The sequence below is a fragment of the Vicugna pacos genome, chromosome 21, assembly GCF_048564905.1.
Source record: "Vicugna pacos chromosome 21, VicPac4, whole genome shotgun sequence".
NCBI lineage: Eukaryota > Metazoa > Chordata > Mammalia > Artiodactyla > Camelidae > Vicugna > Vicugna pacos.
Window position 1 is genome coordinate 18061757 of NC_133007.1, and position 22805 is coordinate 18084561.

General features: G+C 47.7%; 1 protein-coding gene across 4 annotated transcripts in view; it reads left to right on the forward strand.

The window, feature by feature from the left end:
• Positions 1–10251: 10251 nt before the first annotated feature.
• The window catches only part of RXRG (retinoid X receptor gamma), a 42506-nt gene continuing 29952 nt past the window's right edge, over positions 10252–22805 (forward strand). For 2 of the 4 annotated variants that reach the window (XM_006209028.4, XM_072945888.1), the window contains exon 1: positions 10252–10754. In XM_006209028.4, coding sequence (XP_006209090.1) covers positions 10706–10754 — 49 coding nt within the window. In that variant the 5' untranslated portion in view covers positions 10252–10705. Of the gene's footprint in view, positions 10755–22463; positions 22648–22805 lie in introns of those variants that run through there. The other 2 variants (XM_072945889.1, XM_072945887.1) reach the window with 2 other exon arrangements.

A 22805-nucleotide genomic window follows, 5' to 3' on the forward strand; every position in this document is an offset into this window, starting at 1 on the left:
TCGACAGCGCTGGATGGATGAGACGTGTCACACACACAAGCTGTCATCCAGCACAGCGTGTGATAATTGCGGTCCCTCCATTCACCAACTATTTATTGCCGTCTAACTATGTCCTGAGATTCACTGATGAATGAAGAGACATGGGCTTTGCCTTCATGGAGCTTCTGTCTGTGGAGGGAGGCAGGTGTTAGACAAAGTTATACAGTTATTTAATTATAATTGTGATATGTGTTGGAGAGGGAGGAAGGATGGATGTAGGACAAGAGCACAGGAATATAGGCTCTGACCTTGGCTGGGTGGAAGGATTAGGGGTTGCAACCTGGAAAACTTCCTACAGAAAGGGATTTGATCTCACCTCCCAAGAAGGGGGATGACATGCCTCCTCGCTCCTAGACCCCTGAAAGAGACGGAGGCCCTTGCCTCATCACAACTAGGCCAAGTCTGTGGTGGAGGCTGAGGAGACAGCATGAATTAAAGACTTGAAAGTAAAGAGCATGTGGGATGGGTCTTCAGTAGCAGCAAGTTCAAGGGTATCAGTCATGGAAATGCTTCACACTGAGAAGAATCCAAAGGTCCCATGGCTGAGCTAATTGTGGGTCAGAACAGAGAGGTCCTCACTGTTGGGAGGTGGGGCGGTGGGGGGAGGGTTTCAAGGGCAGGGAGACAGAGAAAGAGATACAGAGAGATGCACAGAGAGAAGAGAGGGAGAGACTAGAAGCTGGGGAGAATCAGGAAGAGGTGGCATTTAGAATAAGCTAGGATTCAGCCAAAGCGGATAAGTCGTTGGGACCATGGCATCCCAGAGGGTAAAGCAGCCTGAGCAAAAGCGGGGAATGAGGAAGCATGCAAGATTTGTTGGGGGAAAGAGTATGCTGTGTGCTTTTCTGGAGTCTAGGACATGCTCAGGCAAGCGGAGGCTGGAAGACCTGGAGGTGTGGGATGGGACCCAGTGCAGATACCTCCATAGGCAAAGGGGAGCCACTAAGAGTATTTGGTCTGAGGAGCCACATCAGCGCTGTGCATTAGGAGGATGAATGTGTCAGGAGTGCGCAGGATGGATGGACAAGGAGGGAGGTAGGTGGTGGCTGCCCCTCCACCTCACTCACGGAGTCTTTCTGGTCTACCACCGGCAAACTGATCAACAAATGGAGGTTTTAAAACAGTCACCTGCCCTCTGATGGAAAAAGGGTGATTCATTTTTAGCACTCATCATGATTGCTTTTCTTAATTACCAGGCATGACTGAGCCCTCCCTGAAGTGTAAAGAGTATATAACCCTGTCCCTCAAAACAGCTGGGGAAATAATGGATGTTTAAGAACTACTTGTTGGGTTTATTGAAACTTTCTCCCTTTCTGATATTGCTTTTGGTGGCCTCAAGGCCTTAGGAGCTATTTTTACCTGCCAGGACGTCAAGGGGAAGTCCTCTCTGTCGCCGCTGCCTTCTCCATCTCTGATTTCACAGTCCTTCCAATCTTGGCTGGCTGGGGCCGGCGAAGGATCTAGACCGAGTACATCACCGCCGGCCAAGGTGGGAGGGGGAACAGAGCTCACGCAGAGGTCTCGACTTGGCGTCAGAAAGACTCCAGTCCGTAAATATCTGTGCCCAGCCTGCTGATGCGTCTGAAATTCCACCTTGAGAGTCATTGATGTTTGGGCGATTTCAGAAATAGCGTTGCATCCTTAACAGCTGCTCCTGGGTGAAGTCATAGGCAGCCAGCAAAGCCTTCCTCTCGGCATGCCATTGCATCAGCAAACTGCTCCTGGATCTGCCCCCTCTCCTGCCAGTCCTTCAGTTCCTCTAGCTCAGCCTCTCGCACTGGAGATCCTCAGGGGCTTCTTTTGCCAGGCGGTGCCTCCTTATTCGGCCCTCCGCATACGAAACGCTTCGAACGATTTCTTGTCTCTTGGCTTACTCTCTCCCAACCAAGTCTTTCCAAGACCTGTAGCTACAGGCCAGCACCACCTCACTCCCGCCTCACCCCCCTACACTCAACCCATTTTCCAGAACCTTCATCTGACCAGAGGCTGGGCTTCCTGCTTGCCAGGGACAGAAGTTAGGACAGTTCAACGATTGCATCTCCAAGGTGAGGTGGAGCAGAGTGGAACGAGCCCAGAACTTAGAGCCGAAAGAATTAGTTCCCACGCTTGGCCCCACTACTTACACCTGTGCCTTTAGGAAATCAGTTGGGTTGTAAAAAGGCATTGATGCTGGCCTGCAGAATAACCAGGAGGCGCCAGTGAAAAATCTCTGACTTTGAAAGGTGGCGTGGGTGCCCAGCTAAGAGTTGGCCACCTTCTTCACTCACCAACCTGTAAGGCTGTGATTCTTAAATCTCAAGGCTCATAGGAATCGCCTGTGGACCTTGTTAAAGTGGCATGTCCAGGCCTCAAAGATTCTGATTCAGAGGGTCCAGGCAGGGCCCAGAAACCTCTGTGTGTAACAGGCCCCCAATGTGAGTCTGATGCCGATTGTGCCTCGGCCCTTTGAGCAACCCCACTGTAGGGGGAGTGTCCCAGACCCTGGCCTTTTCTCTCTTCATACTAGCGAAACTGGTTCTATCCTGTTTAAGGCGAACAGATTCACTAAATACAGCGATTTCTCAAATGCTGTCTGATATTGCTAAACATTCTGACTTTTAAGACCTTCCTTGTGCAGCACTGCAGCCCCCTCCCCCGCCTCGCCCCCAATCAACGATTTCTCTGTCTTTAGTGATTTCTATGCAGTTTTGCTACTGGACAGAGTTACCTGAATGCTGGTGGTTAATGCAGCTCTCACGCAATTCCTTCTCAAACTAAACTCCTTCTGGCCTTTTGGGATCAGCTGCCTGGAAATAGAGGAGTTTATACAATGTTTGGCTTTTGGCAGTAAGAGGACCATGTCTCAGCTGAGCACTAACTCAAAAGGACTCCCCCATTATAGAGAAAAATCATTACAGCAATATAAATTCTTAAGTCTAACATCCAGCATTCTTTCTGACTGCAGCCCTCTTGGATCTTGTTTTTAACAATATTTTGTACCTGTTTATAAATAAGCTACAAAAGCATGTTGTAGACTCTCAGGTGTCGTACACATGGGGGATTTCATTACTATTACTTGTGTCAGTGCAAGACCTTCCTAGGATCTAAATGCTGAGAACAGAACGAGGTCAGTTTCACCTAAATCCTCCTTTGCTGCATCTACACGCTTTGCTAAGTGGATCTTTGGAGGGGACAGAACAGTGGTTTTTACTGCCATGCAAAGCCGATGCCCAGGGGCTGTTAAGTGAAAACCCAGTCAAATATAACAGACACTTGCCCTTATGTAAATATAGCTCTACAAGTGGTAGGGCCTTGGGGCTGGGCTGAGGTTAATGGTGAGTTTCCTGACGTCCCTGTCTGCCCCGCCCTGCTCAGCTGCCAGCAATGATAGTCGGCCTCCAGCAGTCACTGGACGGTATATTTAGAGCCTCTTCCCCAAGAGTGAGTGGGATCTGAAAATAGATTGCTTGGCCTGCGTGCGATTGGGTTGCAGCCTTCAGATCTACACCTGAGTGCACGTAGGCGGCTGCCAGCTCAATACGGGTCGGCTCTAACGAATCCGAGTGACAGTGTTCTGCTCCTGGGGGCTGGACTCTCCTGGAGTGTTTCCCTCCCTTTCAGGGACTTGAACAGGCCTTTCTGAAGTCCAGGGCTGACATCTACCTCCTTGGCTGGGACTCCTTGGAACCGGACCCAGTCTGGATTAGAGTGTCCCCTATTTGCATGGCTGGCCTCTCTCTGGAAGGGACCAGATGTTTCCCTCTGGTCTCAGCCCTGTTCTTCTCTCAGCGTGATCACAGTTGTTCTGTATCCTGAGAGCTCCCATGTGCTTTGCAGCTGTGGTTGAGTTGTTTATGACGGAGAAGGATTTTATGATCATCACTTGACTGGGAACCAAGAGATGGAGGCATCTCTGTAACTGTTCCTTCTACCTTGAAATTTTTATGACAATGTTATTTAGTTTGGAATTAAGGGTAATTGTAAGTTACCCTTAAACTCCGTGAGAGCAGGGACAAAGCCTGTTCTGTTCATAGTTGTGATCTCAGCCTCCATTCAATGAGTATGTATCGAACACATACTGTGTTTCGAGAAAAATGCTGGATTCTTTGATAATGTAAAGGTGAAGAAGAGGTTTTCCTTACCCTTGGGAAGAAGATTCCAGTTTAACAGCTAGTGATGATACAAAGGGAAATTAAACTAGCGCTGTAATAAATATTTAAGCAAGTTTTTTTGGGAGTGCAGGGGAAGTACTATTTGTGAGGGAAGATTGACAGAGGGAACGGCCTTTAGATAGTGCCTTTAATGAGTAAGATTGTGACAGCAGAGGGGGTGGCGTGTGAGCATGTCAAGCTGAGAACACACTGCCAGCAAACCTCAAGTCAGTATATGCAAGTCTACACAGCAGATGGCCACAGCCACCACATCTCTTGCTAAGTAAGAGCTCCTTGAGTTCGTAAGCCCCAATTGTGTCTACTAGCAGATGGGCAAAGGGGATCTTACTGGTTTCTTGGAATTATCCTTGGAAGCGGCTTCTCATTTTCTGCTGATGGCTCCTTCCTGGCCTCTTGTCGACGGAAGGTTCTCTTTCCTTAAGCCTGTAGTTTCCAGAGTCACCGGCAAGTTAGCATCACCTGGGATTCTTTAAACAACCCCCAAACACAGACCGCAGCCCCAGAGCAACTGAATTATCTCTGGAGAGGTAGACCCAGGTATCTGTAATTTTTTAAGCTTCCTGGGTGATTCTCATGCACAGGCAAGTTTGGGAACTGCTCCGTTAAGGCAAACTTAATTCAGTCAGCTGGTTTTACCAGTGACTGGAGTAACTAGCGATGACACACACGTGACTAGTTGCTAAGCCATGGGTGACACGTTGTAGATATAGCGAGTGCTTTTGGACACATTTCAGGCCGTATGGAAATGGCTCAGTGTTTGATGATAGCTGAGACAGTTCGAATATAAAGCTAATCAGCACTCTTTCTGAATTAGGTATCTCATTTCTGTCCTCAGAGGATCTCAGTCACTAAGACTGATGTACTGTACTAATGCTGATATGGACACTGTCCTCATATGAGTCTGTGATTCCTGGAAAAGGAGCTCATGAAAATGATATTTGGGTCTAAAAACGGTTGGGACCTAGGAACAGTCACCTCCTCTTGTCCAGTGTGTCCTAGAGTTGACATCAGGAGATCTCAGCATAATCAACGAACTTATTCATTCACTGATCACGCATTTACTAGATTCCTATTATGTGTTAGATTCTGTTATAAAGACTGTTGGGGCTAAAAAAATGACTCAGACCAAGCTGACAGTGATTTAAGCTTTGGTGTCTAGTAAGACAGGTTTTCAGTTGCATTCGTGATGATAATAGCACAAGGACTTAATGTTGATTGACACGAGAGTGGTCCCAACCACAGACAACAGGAGTCTAGGAGAGAGAGTCATTCAACCAGAGAGCCAACTAAAAGGCCCCATGAGAATGGCCTGGGGGAATGGGCAGTATTTGGACAGAGAGCAGAAAGAGGGGAAGGCTATTCTGAGCAGTACGAAGATGGATTTCTGGGGTGGTGCCATGGGAAAATGGCAAGTCATCTGAATTTGACCAGCGTGTGAAGGAGAGACAAAGCCAGGAAAGGAGGCTTTGCAGTAGCACACAGTTGACACAGCAAGGTGAACATCGAATCATGGGTGAGACAATGGAACCATGGATCTCTTGAAGGCCAGGCCATCTAAAGGGGAAGAGAGGCCTGAACATTTTCATTCCTCAGCTTGTTGGATGCACAAAGCTTACTCCCTCCACAGGGCTCTTAGCCCCTGTCTTCCCTCTGCCTCATACACCCTCCCCGCAACTTCTCTTTTCTCCCCTCAGCTGAATCCTACTCATCCTTTAGATCTGAGTGTAATTGTCATTTTCCCAAAGAAGCCTGCACTGACCTTTCAATTGAGATTAGATTCCCCTGCTATAGTCTCTCATCTCATCCAATTATTTTTTTCTTCATTGTACTTATCACGGGTTATAATGACATCTTTATGTTTATGACTATCTGTTTGACATCCATCTCTCCCATCAGACTGCATAAGCTCCATGAGGTCAGGGACTTTATCTGTTTTGTCCCTTAGGGTGTCCTTGGCGACTGAGGTCTCAATAAGTGTTGGCTGAATGATAAGTGAATGAATGAATGACAGCAAAGAGGAAAAAACACAATACCCTACCCTGTCCACACACACATAAAATAGAAACATATTAATAATAGGAGGGTCATGGTCCGGTGCAAGACACATTGGCTAAGAGTCAGAGCTGGGGGCCTGGTTCTTATACTCATTTCTGTCACTGCCTAATTGTGAGACCACATTCAAAATCCAATTTGTGAGTGTAGCTATTTTCCCCTTTCTGCTGTCACAGTCTTGGTCTCAAAGTCCTCATTTATAAAACTGAGATAATACAGCCTGCCGAACTTCTCTTCAATATTGGGGAAAACACTTGAAACTTAATGTATTCTCAAGTAAGTAAAGTACCACACAAATATAATAATATTAATTCATAGCATCAGTGGGGAGATATTTCCATCTACATTTCATATCTAATGTCTGCTGGCAATTATGAAGTAAGTGACTTTGGTTTTTCATTTGTGTTTGCGGCAAAATCACGTTTTCTATCACAATTGGTCAAAAACAAAACCCAAAAAAAGAATTAAGATCAGTGATAGAGCCATATCCTTTCGTTACCACGATGAATATAAGATATTATGCTGAGTCTGTGTTGAACTTATTACTGAAAACACACGCCCTTTTCATTTACTCAGAGGCACTAATGGCTTTCATAAAAGCAGAATGTATCATTTAAGAGAAGTAAATAATTAGCCTTGACATGAAGTAAGCTCAGAATTCTCATGAATGAGTTAGCTGATTCCCACCATGGACATAGAGCATTTGGTTTTTAATTTGACATCCTAATGAAAATTCAGGACCAGCTGGAGACACTGGAGTGACAGAGACACAAGACTGTCTGGGAAGGGCTTAGGTTAGGATAAGGCTGTGATACCAACAATAGTCTTAAACAAGGCACAGTGGTGCCAAGCAAAAAAAAAAATGTGGATTAGAAAGAAAAGCCACGTTCATATTTCTTGTACTTTAGGCGAAGTTTATGGCTTGTTATGGAATGTTAAGCCAGATGGAAGGTATCACACAAGGACAGCAGGCTGGGATGTTTTGAGTCTAAGCGTATCAAGCATTTTTTTTAAATGCAAAAATATTTATTGAGCACCTATTGTGTGTTCTAGCATTTACGTGGGGAAAATTTACGTGGGGAAACCATTGGGAGAAGTAAACAGGCGTGAACAATGAACCAGAAGTTGGAGTGAACGCAGCGTGCTCCCACAGTTAGCAACACGGTCAGAGCAGGAGGAACCATCAGAGAAAGGGAAGAAAGAAAAACAAGAGCGTATTACTTCCTTGTATTTGTATAGAACTATACAGTGTGAAACAAATAAAACCTCCAAACCAAACCAAACTAAAACACATGCACCGCTCTCATCACATTTGATCCACAAAACAAATACCAAACTCAGGAACCTCAGTGTTGTCGGCGATGTGGCTGTTACCCCCAGAGTAAGTGAGCTTGCTCAAGGCCACACAGCTGGATGGTGTGGGGGTGGGGGGCTCACAATACTGTCCCAGGATACTTTCCTCTAAGAACTCAAAAGGTAGGATGGGACAGGATAGTGAGGACTTTCCATGCCAGGCTAAGGAATTTGGTTTTTATTCTATGAGGAAAGGAAGTAGACAGTGTAGCTAACTTAGCACAAGGGGAAGAAATTGAGTCTCCCACAAACCAGCAACAGATTATCTTGACATCGACCTTGGACAAAGTGCTACAGAGTGCTTTTTAAAGGACGGTTCTTGTAGTGCTTGGAAGAACTCTTGCTGGCGCCGGCTCACCAAAAAGCCAATTGAGTTGGAACAACTCATTTTCTTCACTGACAGGCGTACCATAGAAAATTTAGCTTGTACTTCAGTGAGACCCTTGCTTCAGATACTTCTCTGGAGAAAATGGACAATTATGGGATGGGTGGTGGATTACTTTGCATTGAATTTGACAGTTGAAGGGGATTTTAGAACTCATCTAACCCTGCTCATCATTGTACAAATGAGAAAAAGGGAACACGAGGTAAAGTGACTTGCTTTAAGTTATATCATCTTCATCATCATCAAAATAGCTTACATATATGGAACATTTACAATGTATCTGGTACATTCTAAGTGATTAACATGTGTTGGCTCATTGAATCCTCACAACAAACGTAGGTGGTAACAGAGGCTCAGGGAGATTCAGTAACCCACCAATATCGTGAGGTTATAAGCAATGGACCTGAGATTTGTACCAGCAAGGCTGGCTTCTGAGTTAATGCCTCCTCTTTAGATACAGCCTCTCCAGGCCATAAAACTAGCAAGAGGCAGAGCAGTGGCAGTGGCACTAATGAATGGACTTCTTGGTGGTATGCTGTAAGACATTGTCCTTGCTAGGTCCTTTTCAACATTTTTAGCCATGAGTTGGATAAAATATGGAAAGCAGTTCATCAGCTCCCCAGAAGTCATGATATGGGGAGAGGGATAAAAAAATAACACTGGACAAAAGATGCAGAGTCTCAAAAGATCTGCGATGATGAATGAATCTAAACGTTTTCATTTCAGAGGAATATAGGAAGATATTGCATGTTGATTCCCAAACCAATTGCCCCAAAATAGGATGAAGAATGTGTATAAAAGAGAATGCAACTTGGGGTGGGTGGGGTGGGGTTTATTAAGTTAGTCCAACATGAGTTAGCATGTGGGGCTGCCCAGAAGCTAATGCAAATAAGCAAATGGTATTCCGTGTGTATTCTGCACTGGTCATGTCCACATTGGTTCTCAACTGATGCTCTGAGACCAGTGACCAGCCAAGGGGGCTCCAGGCTCAAAGACTCTCCACATGATGGCCTGATCCTTCCTCCTTCCTGACCTGCTTTTATTCTGTTTTGATCTCCAATTTGGCCCCCTCTTCCCTTGTCATCCTGACTTTGTTCCTGCCTCTGGCCCTTTAGTCTTAGTTTTTGTCCTGGGTTCTCCTACCATGTGAATCAATTATTTCCCTGTGGAGCCTCCTATTAATTGACTGCCTCTCTGGCTGTCTAGGGGCCATGCTGCATCCAGAGGAAACTTCTCAGCCTTGTTTCAGCCCCTCAGAGCTCAGCTCATGACTCTGACTCCTGGTGGGTTTGCTGATGGCACCTGTATTGCTCTGCCAATACATACACCATAAGGTGAAGATTTGGACCATATCAGGAGTATTGTATCCAAGTCTGGCCAGGCCCCTTCCCTACCATAAGGGTATCTCTGTAAACTGAAGTACATTCATAGAATGGTGAATAGACTTGAACACTTAGTGATCCATGAAATAAAGGAAGCAAGAGTATCTAGGGAAGATAGACATGGGCTTGGAAGATTTATCTCTGAATTTGCAGAAGATCCCACTGTGAAAGACCCCACAGGCTTCTCCTGTGTGCATCTAGGGAGTAGCCTAGAACCTGTACGGAGAAGTGGTAGAGAGGAGGCAGATTTCAGCTCAGTAGAAAACTTTCTCATGGTAAGAGCTGTCCAGAAATAGAACAGAATGGTAGTGAGCTCCCTATTATGGGAGGTGTTCAAGTATAGGCTGAGCAGTAGCTTGTCAGGAAAGCAGTATAGCAGACCCAGCATCACAGAGATACCTAGATTTTTTGATCCGAGGACTCAATGGTGCTTTTTGTACAGGTGGCAGGGTGACAGCAGTATATAGGGTGAATGCATTCCTCCAGCGAAACAGCACAGAATGGTCATCAGGCCTGTCTCCCCTACCTGTACGTTTTCCGTGTGAGCGAGCTCTGACTCCTAACTGCCCTCACGCTTCTGCTGTCAGACCACAGACGAAGGCCTCCAGCCACCAGAGCAGGAGGGGCCCACCCCAGGGCTAAGGGCCACTGTAGTTTAGTTTTCCAAAGCTGGGGTTGGAGTCTCACACTCTGCCAGCCTCGTGCTTCTGAAAGGGCTCTGTTCTCTCTCGGCCCCCACCCCCAACCCCTTTCCCAGATCAAACACCCAGCGCATTGGATAGATAGAAGCCGCAGTGAGAAAACGCATTGGAACAAAACCCCATTGATTTTGGGGGGTGCAAGCCAAGGAAAAGGCACCTAAAGAGTCTCCCCCTCCTCGCCACCCCTCCTTCCCCCCCTCTCCTGACCTACTCTGGGGCGGTCACCCATCGATTGGCTTCCCAGATAATAGATCGCGCCACCGGTAGGGACCTCTGGGGACCAGCGGGAGCTGGAAGAGTCGCACGCAGCAGCCCAGCCCCGAGTTAATCAAAGTAGCAACAGGATCTCGGGCGGCAGCGCCGGCGGTGGCAGGAGCGGCGGCGGCGGCGGCGGCATTATGCGTGATTACTGACAGGCACCAGCTGCTGCCGGCTCAACGCACGATGTGGACGCTCCGATCTAGAGGCAGATTCCTGACTAATCCCAGAGGGCTGGCCCAGCCCGAGCTGCCCGGGCTGCTAGGAAGCGATGACCACTCTTGTTAGCCCAAGTTGAAGGAAGCCCGGCGGCGCTCGGGGGGCCGGGAGAGGCCGAGCTCTCGAGAAGACGCGGGAGGGAGGGCTATGAACTGAGGCAGCAACATGTATGGAAATTATTCTCACTTCATGAAGTTTCCCACCGGCTTCGGCGGTGAGTATTTCACGGGGCTTCACGGCGTGCGCCGCCTGGAGAGACGGAGCGGAGATGGGGAGATACCGCTGCTCCGGACGGGGGCTGAGTTCGAAGGGGGCACACATGTTTACACGCAGATGCGGTGTGTTTCCGCGTGAATGTGTGTGCGTGCACGGGAGCGGGAGAGAGGCACCGGGGGAGGGAGGGAGAGCGAGCCGCGGAGGGAACGGTCCGTAGGTGAGGATATGTCTGTACATCAGGATGAGTGAACAGATGGGAAGATGCGGGGCTATTCCAAGGAGAGCCTGAACCAACACGCTGGGGAGTATGTCTGAGACAAAGATAGACCAAGAGCATTGTTATAACCCAGTGTGTCTGCGTCGGGGTGAAAAGTGTATGGGGCAAGGGGGAATCTCTGTGATGTACCGATTATCCAACTTGTCAGGAGAAGCAAAACGTGATTTAAAAGGTTTTGCCTATACTAAGGGTCCCTGGGATACTTCATAGCAAGGGCCTGATGGTTTTATTTAAATACAGATTTCCCTATAATTGGATTTTTAACAACAACAAAAAAATTGCACTTTAATTTGCCACCCTGTTTTCCTTCCTCAGTTTTCTCCCCTTTTGATTTGCTAATAGCCTCTTGTCCCCTCCCCTGCTGCTGCCCCCAGTTCCTCGTTGAGGAGGGTCACTGCCATCACTTGCAATCTGAGGGTCAGGATCTGGGGGTAGGGGGTGGGGGTCTTGGCTCTCATAAGAGAAAACAGGCTGGTTGGAACTCCAAGCCGCCCAGCCAGGCAGGGCAGCCAGGTCGCACTTCACAGGGGCTGCTTTGACACCCACGCACATTGGTCCCAAAGCTCCTTCGACTCAGTAACAGAAGAAACACAGTCGCCCAGCTTTGGGTAAATGGAACCAGCAGCTGACCAACTGGCCTCTCACTTGTCAGCTGGTGGCATGTAGTTTGCGTTCTTGGGAGCCAAAGGGGAGAGCTTTTGCCCTGCAGATGCTGGCAGGCCCGACAAAGCACAGATTCTTGTCAGGTCTTGAGAACTGAAAAGTCCCTGCTCTCCCCACCTCCTGTGCGGACAGATAGGCGATTCATCTGAAGGCTTGGAAGCAAAGCTTGTCTACTTTGCTGGGCAGGACCCTCTGTGAGGCATGGTGGGACGTTGCAAGTGGATGGGGTTCCTGCCCCAGAGGCATTAAGCTAGGGGGTTTGCTCATTCATTTGAGGTGTACTGGGTAGTTTTTATGGGCCAAGCATGGGGCTAGGCACTGGGAATACAGATGTGAGTGAGACACCGTCTCTTCCACTTGGACTGGGCAAGCTTGTTATACAGATACATTGTAATACTGCATGGTTCATGCCCTATCAGTTGCAGGAGGAGGTTGCCCTTTCGACACAGGGGGTGAGGGTCTGTGGACACACGTCCTGGAGGAGGTGGTGTTGAAGTTATTCGGGTCAGCCTTATGACATGAGCCAGTGAGAGTGGTGGCCAAGGCTGTGCCCTGGACATCTGATCTTCAGTTGACAGTAGGATCCTGGGAGTAAAAAGCCTTTCCAGCTACCATCTTGGTCCCATTTATGGCTGAGAAGAACTTTTTCCTTTTCTCTCTGAGTTCAGTTGTCTAAGACCATGCTTATCCATGAGATTCTTGGGACCCCCAAGGATGTGAGGTCATGTCCCTATGACGGCCAAAGAGACCCTCTGTGGCAGTTGGAGTGAATAAAAGAGTTGAAGATGGAAAGATGTAGAGAGAGAGCTAAGATAAAGTGGAGAAAGAAGGTCTATACCAAAATTCATTGGGGGCTGCCTGCTGGAATCTTGGGCATCTTAGCCCTCTCATTTTACAGATATATAAACTGAGGCCTCAAGGAAGACAGGACTAGTCCAAGGTTATGTGGAGTGGAGTAGGAGAGCCTTTCTAGAAAAAGCCCCTGAATCAAACTTATAATATTGTTCCTTCAGTTTGATATGGCGAAAGAGCGTGAAAGAGAGAGACAGAGAGACAGGTAGGTAGGTAGGTAGATAGATAGATAGGCAGATGGATGGATAGATAGATAGATAGAACTGAGTTTGGCTTCTAGGTCTTCATTTACTAGCTGTGTGACCTTAGGCAAGATATTGTATCTCTCTGAGCCTCACCTCTAAAATGAAGTTTAAAATCCCATCCTCAGACCCTTGTTGTAAGAGTTAAATGCGCCAGTGCTTGAAAAAGGCATCTATAAAGTGTCGTCCGTATATTTGGTACTTAATATTTTCATCCTTTCCATTTGCCCGAGTACTAACATGCAAATTAATTTAAAAATCAAACCTTACTGTAGAATAATGAATTAGGAATCTGGGGAAATAAAATTAAATCCGTAAAGACCCACACACGTTGCTGGTTTAGATTTCCATAATTGTGGGAGCTCTGGTATTTAGTGTAATTAGGTTTTGGATAAAAGGAAACACAGTGGCTCGGCCATGGAAGGGGCAGGCTGATACAACACGAAGAGCAGAGAGGGGACAGATCATCTAGGTTGTTGAAACGTCTGCCTCTAATGGTACTACTTCCCTCCCCGTTCCTGAGGGGGATCAAGTATTTTGTGTAGTTCTGCTGATGTTTTCCATTTTTGTTTGCATGCGCCCGTAAAGAGGTGGAAACCCTGAGCAAAGGATGGAGCCCTCATCTGCAGGGAGGTCGGTCTGAGAATTTGCATCAGGGAGGGAGGCAGGAGGAAACCTGAGGATTGGAGCAGAGTCACCTGCAGCCTCTAAGTGCCTCTGCCCCACTGCGGCAAGTTGCACTGCACATATTAAATGATGTCGTGTATAACCCCTGCCCTTTTATATATTAGCAAATGGAAACACAGAGGACTCCTGTGATTTGTGAGACTCTCTAGGGAAGCAATGTCACCCTTGGGAAATAACACCTGGGTCTTGTGTCTGGGCTGTGCTTACCAGACGTCAGACCATCCTCCCATCAGTGAACAAGACCCTGGTCCAGTTGGCCACAGAATGGTGATGAGCTGGGTTGCAGTGGCCCCACCAAGGTGCCTACTCTCCCAGCTGTGGACCCCGCCATGTGATGAGTTGAGAACCCTTCTCTTCTCCTTCTCTGCCACGTCCTGGCTCTGCCAGCTGCCCAGGAAGAGATTTGTTTGCCTGGATGAGACAGTTGCTGCCTCTAAGAAGATGGCAAAACAAAGCCTGTAATCCCCCCATCCAATTGTGCAGTAATCTGCAGGGTGAGAAGAGATCAGGGCAAGGGGACTTCTCTCGTTTCATTTAACAAGCATGCTGTGGCACTCGCTAAGTGCCAGCTACCATTGTAAGCACTTCACAGTATTGTCTTATTTAATCTTTATAACAACCCTCTGAGTCGGTTCTATGACCATCATTATCACCCTCCTTTTATAGACAAGGAAACTGAGGCATTGCTGGAAGAAGTAACTTGTTTTAAGGTCCAATAGCTGGAAAAGAGCGTAGCCAAGGCTTTGAACCCTAGGCAGTCTGACTCCTGAGTCCATGCGGGGCTGAGCTGCCTCTCATGGCTTCTGCCTCCGGGGCTCAGACTTGCTGCAGGAAACAAAGGCAGCATCCCCTGAGGGAGTGAGGCGCCCTAATCCTGCCACAGCACTGCCCAGTGGTTGCAGACACAGTAGCCTGGCCTTTGAGGAATAAAGCACAAGGCAGCTTAGCCGTCACTCAGGAGCAACACTGACCTCTGGAGAATTCACTGGTGGCTTCTTCTGGGGGTCTGCTCTTTGCAACAGTCCCTCCCCCTGGGCCCTGACCATTTGTGTAGAATGCGCCCCTCCTCACCTAAGATTAGCCATAGACGAGGGGTTGAATTGGAGGCACTTGTGTGTGTGTGTGTGTGTGTTCGTGCATGTGTGTATGCGGGGAGGGCAATGTGAGGATGTGGGAAGAGGGTGTGCGTGTGTGTATGTGTGTGTGTGTGCGTGTGTGGGTGCCAGAACATATTTTTCCCCTCCACAAATGTGTGGGTGGCTAATGGGGACCAACCATGGGCGTAAGCGGTTAGCGTTTATGTAGGAAGGAATAACTGTTTATGAGATTTAGGAAGGAGCATATTTAGTATAAACTATTTTCTGAAACATTTACAATCTTACCAGGAGATAGAGAGCTGAATAGCAACTGGGGGAAGAAATTATGCAAAGAGTAATCAAAATTCTCCACCTCTTCCTTCCCCTCATTATGTAGCTTCTGTATCTGCAGAGAACTTAGCCACCAGAGTGGGGTGGCTGGGATGTCAGGGGCTCCCGGAGGAAGCTGCTTTCTTCTCCTCTTATTTGAAAGTGGAAAACACAGAGGCCCAGGGACTCTAAGAAGTTTATGTTCTAGAATGCCTAGGTTTTGATGGCTCTCAGGAAATTGACTCAGGTCTTAGTTTGGTGATTTTCCCAAAAGAGAGAAAATAAAAGCTGATTTTTATTAGGCACCTATCCTGTGCCCAGCCCCTTTCCAAGGGCATTACATGCACCATCTCGTTTAATATTCTCAAGGACCACGGGGGGTATGGTACCATTATTATCACTGTCCCCATTTTCACGGGCAGAAATGTTGAGCCACTGGGAGGCTGGGTTACCTGCCCAAGGTCACCCAGCTGGTAAGGAGCAGACTCCAGATCTAAATCCAGGCAGATGTCAGGGCTGCTGTGCTTAAGCCTGCGCCACCTGGGGCTTGCTGGGGAAGGGGGAGGGGGTGGCCGGTGGGGAGAGGAGGTGAGGGGTGCGTGGAGTCCCAGATCCACTCCGAGTGTGTGAATTACATATAAGAACAGCAACTAACACATTCAGTTCTTACTCTGTGCTTATCAGGGCTTGCTTACCGATCATAGTGCTTATCTCCCCATTTGAACATGCGTAACTGCAGCAAATGAATAAAATGGCAATGGGTGAGGGGCAGGCGAGTGCGCCTTCAAAGGTGCTAATAAACCCTTCAACGGTCAAAAACACTTCCAGGTGAACCCCACTTTCTTTTAATACATGGGACTCAATTTTGCATTGGGGCAGCGGTTGGCAAACTTTTTCTCTACACAGCCAGGTAGTAAACGTTTTAGTCTTTGCTGGCCGTAGCCCCTGTTACAATCGCTCCGATCTTCTGTCATGATGGGAAGGCAGGCAGCCGTGGTCAAACATAAGCTAAGGCACAGGGCTGTGCTGCGTCCCAGTGCGTCTGCCGAGCCCTAGGGGGGCATTCCGGAGAAGCTTTATCACTGCTTCTGATTGTTCTCTGGCTAGTGGTGATTCCCAGCCCCAGCTCTGACCAGCTCTCAAGCCCCGCTTCCCTGCACAGAGCTGAATCTTTAAAGCTAGTAAAAGGACTTGCTGCTCATCTGGTCTGACCCCTCCCTCAGTTACAGATGAGGAAACTTGGAAAAGCAGATGAGGTTTGCCCAGGACTTCTGCTGCTTATGATCTTCAAACTGGGTTCCCCTGAGTCCCCTCGGGGGCCACCTGGGGTGGCAGAGAGTAGAGGAGGCTAAGCCATGCAAAGCCCTCCTCCCACTCCTTAGTAAAATGCAGTACTACCCACCCTGCAGGGTTACACGGTTAACCTTCCACAGTGTAGGGAGTCACTAAAAGAAAGCCTGGAAAATTGTAAACATACAATAAAAGTTAGTTTCTCTTTCCTGCTTCAGGAACGCTGGAGACTGCGGTAGCAAATTCAGCTAAAGTTTTGTGTGGAGGCTTTTCTTAAAGGAGCTAGGCCTGTTCTTAAACTGTCTGACTGTGCACTATGAGATGCTGACAAAGTGAAATAAATAAGACATGGATTCGGCACCAGTTACAGACAATCATGTTTTAACAAATCATTCCGGGGCAGACGCTCATGAGATCTGGCAGAAAGAGAGCGGTGACCTGGGACCTCCCATCCCTATAATCTTCAGGAGACCCTTGCCTCAGGCCAGTGTCCTTAATGAGTCCTGGCCCCCTGAATTCCCTCCACTGCGAACTGAATAACCTGGAGCCCCTGCTTCCCTTTATCAGATACTGTCACTGAGAGTAAACAAGAGTTTCTAGGCTCAAGATTGATCTCAAATTTCTGATGGGATTTCAGAGTTCAACATCTGAACTTGAAAAACGGGAAGGCTTGTGATCTTTAATTCAAAAAGCCTTTACCAGAAGTCAGAGGAGGAGCAAAGAAAGTGCTTAATAAATATGCTAGGACGGCTCTTCCAGGCTGGCTGCCTAGGTTTCTTTTCTGTGACCCTGCATCTCTTTTGTCCGTCCTTTGGTCACAGTGAAGCAGCCTCTTGAAACGTTTGGGGCTTATGGTCCCTGAGTTTCCTCAGCCCCAGAGGCATGGGGAGCAGAGCAAAAGTTAGAGATTGCCGGGAGGGAAATTCTCTGAGAATGCTTGTCAGTCATTCGTTGTACACCTTGGCTCGGCCAGACGCTGAGAACTAAGACCCACGCCCTGCCCTGAAGGAACGTATCAACTAGTTACAAGCTGTGAAGTCTGCAGGACATTTGGAGACGAGTCATTCCTGGAAACGTTTCTTGGGGCTGAGGTGGAGCGAATGGATCCAAGGAATTTTGGTATGTAGAACCTGAGAACAAATAATACCATGTCTATTATCGACGGTAACAGGCATATGGTTTGCTGTATTTTAAGATGACAGCAGTCTTTAGAAGACAGCCCAGATTTAGAGGCAAGGGAGAGTATGCGTGAACAGGAAGTCTACAGAGACAGAGAAAGGGATGGAGGGCATGGATTCAAAGGGCTGGGTGTGGACAGAATTGGTGTTCGAAGACTTCAGGTTGTGGATGGGGTGGGGCGCTATCAGCAAATCCCTGAAGCACTCATGGGCATTTGTATTGGTGGAGCGGCTGGTACATGGTGGACCAGTGCATGGAACTGGGTTAAAAGGACAGGCAGCAGGTCCTGGTTAGCGGAGCCCCTGCTCCAGTATCTCCAGTTACCTCGCGTGTGTTAGGGAGGGTACAATATCTATCTGTACCAGCAAGGTTTATAATTTGGTCCTGGGCGGGGGGGAAGGGTGCTATGCAAACAAAATGCTGTTAATTACCTGCAGAAAGGTTGACAGAAATTATGCTAGATTAGACTCAGATTCTAGATTGCTAATAATTCACAGCAAGCACTTTATCATCCTGAACCTGTTTCCTAATCTGTCTAATTGATGCAGGAAAAACGGATGTGGGGAGTGAGGAGGGCCGTGTCCCAGGCTTCAGCTGAGCCCCTGGGACGTGCCCCGCCAAGTGTGGGTCCTTGGCTTTGCGCAGGAAAGAATTCAAGAGCGAGCCACAGCTGGGTAAATGTAGATTTATTTAGAGAGATATATTGAAAGGCAAGAGAAAGGCCACGAGGTGTGGGGGTTGGGTGCTCAGATTAGAGTAAAAGTAGGTACACGCTCCAGAGACAGAGTGCAGGCCATCTCAGTACGGGGAGGAGGGCAGTGTTGTGCATTTTTATGGGCTTTGGTGGCTTCATATGCAAATAAGTGGAAGGACCAGTCTAAATACTCTGGGGAAGGGGCTGGGATTCCCAGGAAGTTGGCCATTTCCCACTCTTTGACCTTTTGTGGCCAGCCTTGGGACTGTCATGGCGCCTGTGGGCATGTTACGCACCATGCTAATATATTACAATGAGCATATAATGAAGCTCAAGATCTACTAGAAGTTAAATCTCCCATCATCTTGAGGCTTAAGGCCTGCTGGGGGTTGAATCTTTCACCATTTTGATGTTAATTGCTGTAGCATTCCTTGCATGGCTGTGCCCTGCCCGCTTCCTGTCTCATAACGGGGATAATTCCTGTCCTACCAATGACTACCTACTCGGAGTCAGTTTGATGCTTGAATGAAATAGACAGTGGCCTCCAGGAGGGACCGCTATGTCCGCAGTGCCTAGCACTGAGCCTGGCACACAATAGGGCCTCAACAGATATTTCTTGGCTGATTGAACCAGTCATTGATATGGAAACACAAAGCAGATAATTGTAAAGCGTTTTACGAATGTAAGACAGTATGTTGTGGATAGAGGCAGTGTGGACCTGAGCAGACCCGGTGTGTTTGTCCTGACTGTGGGGCCTGACCAACTCATGCAACTCCCCTGGAAATAATTTCTCTTGTATCAAATGAGGTGGTTCTTCAGGTCCTGAAAGTCTGGTTTCTTCCCCCAAACAATACGACCTTATTAATTTATGACATAATTAATATGGAATGGTGGTTAAATTGATCAGGGCAGGAACTAGTTTGTATTTGTTCATTCATGAAAAAATAAGAAGAAATAAGGTTTGCCAAGCAAATAAGATTGTAGAAGTGTTGTGCCTCCTTAAGGTACACCGGTTTTTGAGCAGTTTATAAAGCCAGCGTGGTAGAAACCTCATTAGCATATTAACGGGGTGTTAATTACGAAAGAGTCTTTTAAAGCAGATTTTATAAAATCCCCACTTAATAACCATTAGCTTGTGGTACTTGAAACACAAACTCTTCACGTGTGTTACTTAGAAGCAATAAAATTGTAATTTAAAAGTAATCTGCCAACTTGTCACGAATTTAGACTGATTTTTCTCTCAATTGATCCAAATGAGTGAGGTTTTGCTATAATTATATATAATGCCGGTAATAATGAGGCTGATGATCAGTCTGCGCCTGCTTTTCACTACCTCCATCGTTACAGATTTTAGGGGAGGGGGCGGGGGTGGAGGGAGAAGGGAGGAATGGAGGGGGGAGTGGAGGAGAGGAAGGGATGCCAATCTCCCCCTCCTCCTCATCCAGGCGCCGGAAGAAGCAACCTCCAGCCCTCATCCTGAAAAGCCAGCCAGCCCTCCTTTGGGGACTGCAGGAATCAGGTGGAGCTGCCCGGTGTCAGCTCAGAAAGGCTGGCCGGCTGGTCAGGGATGCACACAGCCGGGTTGGCCCATCAGCTGTTGCATCTTTGTGTCCTCGTGTTCCTGCTGAGGGGCCAAGGGGGTGAGCCCCGGGGGGCAGAAGGCATGTTTCTGTTCCCACACACTCTCCACTTTCACCACGTTTCTTCATTTTCCCTACCGAGAAAGCCAGAAAGGGTAGCAGGGAAGGCTTCCCATGAAAAGACGTGGCTCCTTACTTCTGCTTCTCATTCCCTAGGAATTGGTCTAATGTCTTGGTGTCTACATCTGTTAAAATGTGGAGCTCTGCGCCTGTAAAACACCTTCCTGTCCAATCTCAGGGTGGCTGCGTGGCTCCAATACGTACGCGAAAGTGCTTTTGAAAGAGCCAATAGCAGTTTAAATATGAGAAAAGCATGTTAGCAAATTCCCGGCATCCGAGTGCCCCTTTTGTGGAAAGAAGAGGAGGGAGAAGGCTGGGTTGAGCTGGGACCCTCGATGAAGGGAAGCAGAGCTGGGGTTTGATGTGAGGCGCCGGAGCCAGATGGGGAGTGCCCTGGTCAGAAAATGCCAGAGTCAAAACCCTGAGGGAGGCCAGGGGTGGGGACAGAAACTGTGCCCAGGGAGGCTTGAAGGAAGCGCCATCCTGAGTAACTGCTAGGGGCAGAGGCACAGCTGCGTGGTGTGCAGTGGGGCAGGGATTAAAATCCGGGCCTGTTGCTTTCCTCCTAGAATGAAATGCCACTTGGATAATTTACTAGCCCTGTTCTCTTGAGCGACTTATTTAATTTCTCTCTCCCCCAGTTGTTGCATTTGTACAACAGGGATGAGAGAACCAACCTCAAAGGGGTTTGCCGGGATGAAATGAGTCCATACATGTAAAATGTTTAGACCCATGTCTGGCTCACGGCAATTGCTTAATAAATCTTACCTGTTGTTGTTACTTAGCAGAGGAGATGACATTTAAGTGTCAATTAAGTGCCTCCATGTGGCAGGCGCCTGCCTATCTCCCTTGCAGCCTGTCTGCGTATTACGAGCCAGGCAGGGAAAGGATGTGTGGATGAGTTTCCCTTAGACTAGGAGGAACAAGCCAGGAGTCTGAATATCCTGTGATTCTTGGGCTTATGCACCACACCCCTCCATTGGAGAAAAAGAGGCAGGTTGGATGCGAGAGTGTGCCCACCGTGGGAGACAGTGGAGTGGGGTAGGGCCCCGTGATGTTCCCTTAACTTCAGATGGAGAGTCCTGACTCTTAGGGCAAGTTTTTTGTTTTTTTGGTTTTTTTTTTAACCTCTCTCCCCTTCCCTGTGGGTGGGTGTTAACCAACATTAGAGATTCTTCATAAGTTTCCATCCTGAAGATGGGACAATGAACTCTCCCAGGCACAGCAGTAAAGGGGTGGGAACACCGAGCCATTTGCTCCCTTGTCTGGCCAATCAGAAAGACGCGTGCTTGACATTTTACGTTCATTGGCTGCGGGTGAGGTTGCTAGGCAACTCCCTCGCCTTGGTTAAGCATTCTCTAGTTCTAAGTACCTGAGCTTCTCTTTCTCAATAAGTACCCCCTCACTACACACATACACACACACACACACACACACACACACAGACACACACACACACACAGACACACACACACACACAATTTGTTATCTAGAGATATCAGAGATTTTGGTTTTGGTAAACATCCAGGACATAGATTTCTTATGCAAATAATTTCCACTGATGGACTCTTTATCCAGTTATACACATTAATTAACAAAAAAAACCCTATTCCAGTCATTGATCAGTCAACAAATATTTTTTAAGCATCTACTGCATTCCAGGCACAGTACTAGATACCATAATGATAAGTGCTAACAGCAAGGTGGTGAAATTTAAGATATGTGACAGCCAGTAGGGTACCAGGCATTCAGAACGGAAGTTAGCATGGACATCTCTTTGTGCCAGGCTGGATTAGGGGGAGATTTGGGGGGCCCTCATGGAAGGGTTGGGGTGGCTGGAATGATGGAAGGGCACTCTGGGCTCAGAGAAGTGGCTATTAGCCAACTAATTTGGAAAATTTAACATATAAACAACTAGTATGTCCATACCAGTTTATGGCAGTGACTATCCTTAATAGAGCATTTCGTACCGGCATGGCTTGGGTTAAACCCTTTACTTACATAATCTTCTATGATGGTATTCAAGCCAGACACAGACCTCCCTCACAACGTTGACAGTATGGTAAGTAATTGCAGCTGCTACTTCTGGGCCAGTGGTCTCAGACGCTCTCAGCACCCCTGAGAAAGGCATGTATATCTCCGTTTATAGGTGAGAGGTTCAGAGAGGTCAAGTTCCTGGCTCAAGTTTGCATGATTGGAAAGCAGTGCATCCCCGATCCAGCCTAGGATTCTGGGGCTTCAGAATCTTGCATTCCACGTGGACTGATGCCCGCACAGTGCACACGCAGGCTTCAGAAATCATAGTGTATGCCCCCGGGAGATTCCCTAACAGCTTTGGACACTTTCAGCATCTCAAATCACAATTTGGAATCCCAAACTGCCCGGAGGGCTAACACAGTCCAGCCGATGATGATGATGGATGACGGAGCTCCCTGGCAGTGGTCCAGATGATAACAGGGGACTCTTGGCAAGTGGTCCAGACTCAGGCCATTCCAGACCACGTGCCACCTGCACATCCTTCTTTTGGAGGCCAGTGAGCCATACCCTACCCACCTTAATGTTCAAGGAACAGCGCTGGAGGGGATCTTAGAAGCCACTGCGTGTGGCTCCTTACTAGGGAGAAGGAGGTTCCGGAATATGGAAGGCATTTCTTAGATATGTTGCCAGGAGGGAAAAGAAGCTCCTGAGGAAGTCGACCAGCCCTCTCCCATCAGATAAGTTAATTGTGCATATCCCAGGCGTCTGACAGCAAGGCTGATGGGCTGCAGAGGCTGGGAGAATTGGGCTGAAGGGACTCGAGGGAAGAATTAGAGAAAAACTTGACTTTGGATTTGGACTGGAAACCAGGTTTCTGGAAAACCTGTGCTGGCTGTAGTTCCCACATGGCTCTGAAAAAAAAAAGTGAGAGCAAAAGAAGCTAATAAAAATGTCATAGACAGTCATACTTTAGTGTCTCTTCATGAGAATGGATTAATTTTCCATTGAGAAACACTTCCGTTGTTACAAGGATTGCTTACCACCTTTTCTAAAAGCAAAGCTATTTATTTCTAAGAAACACT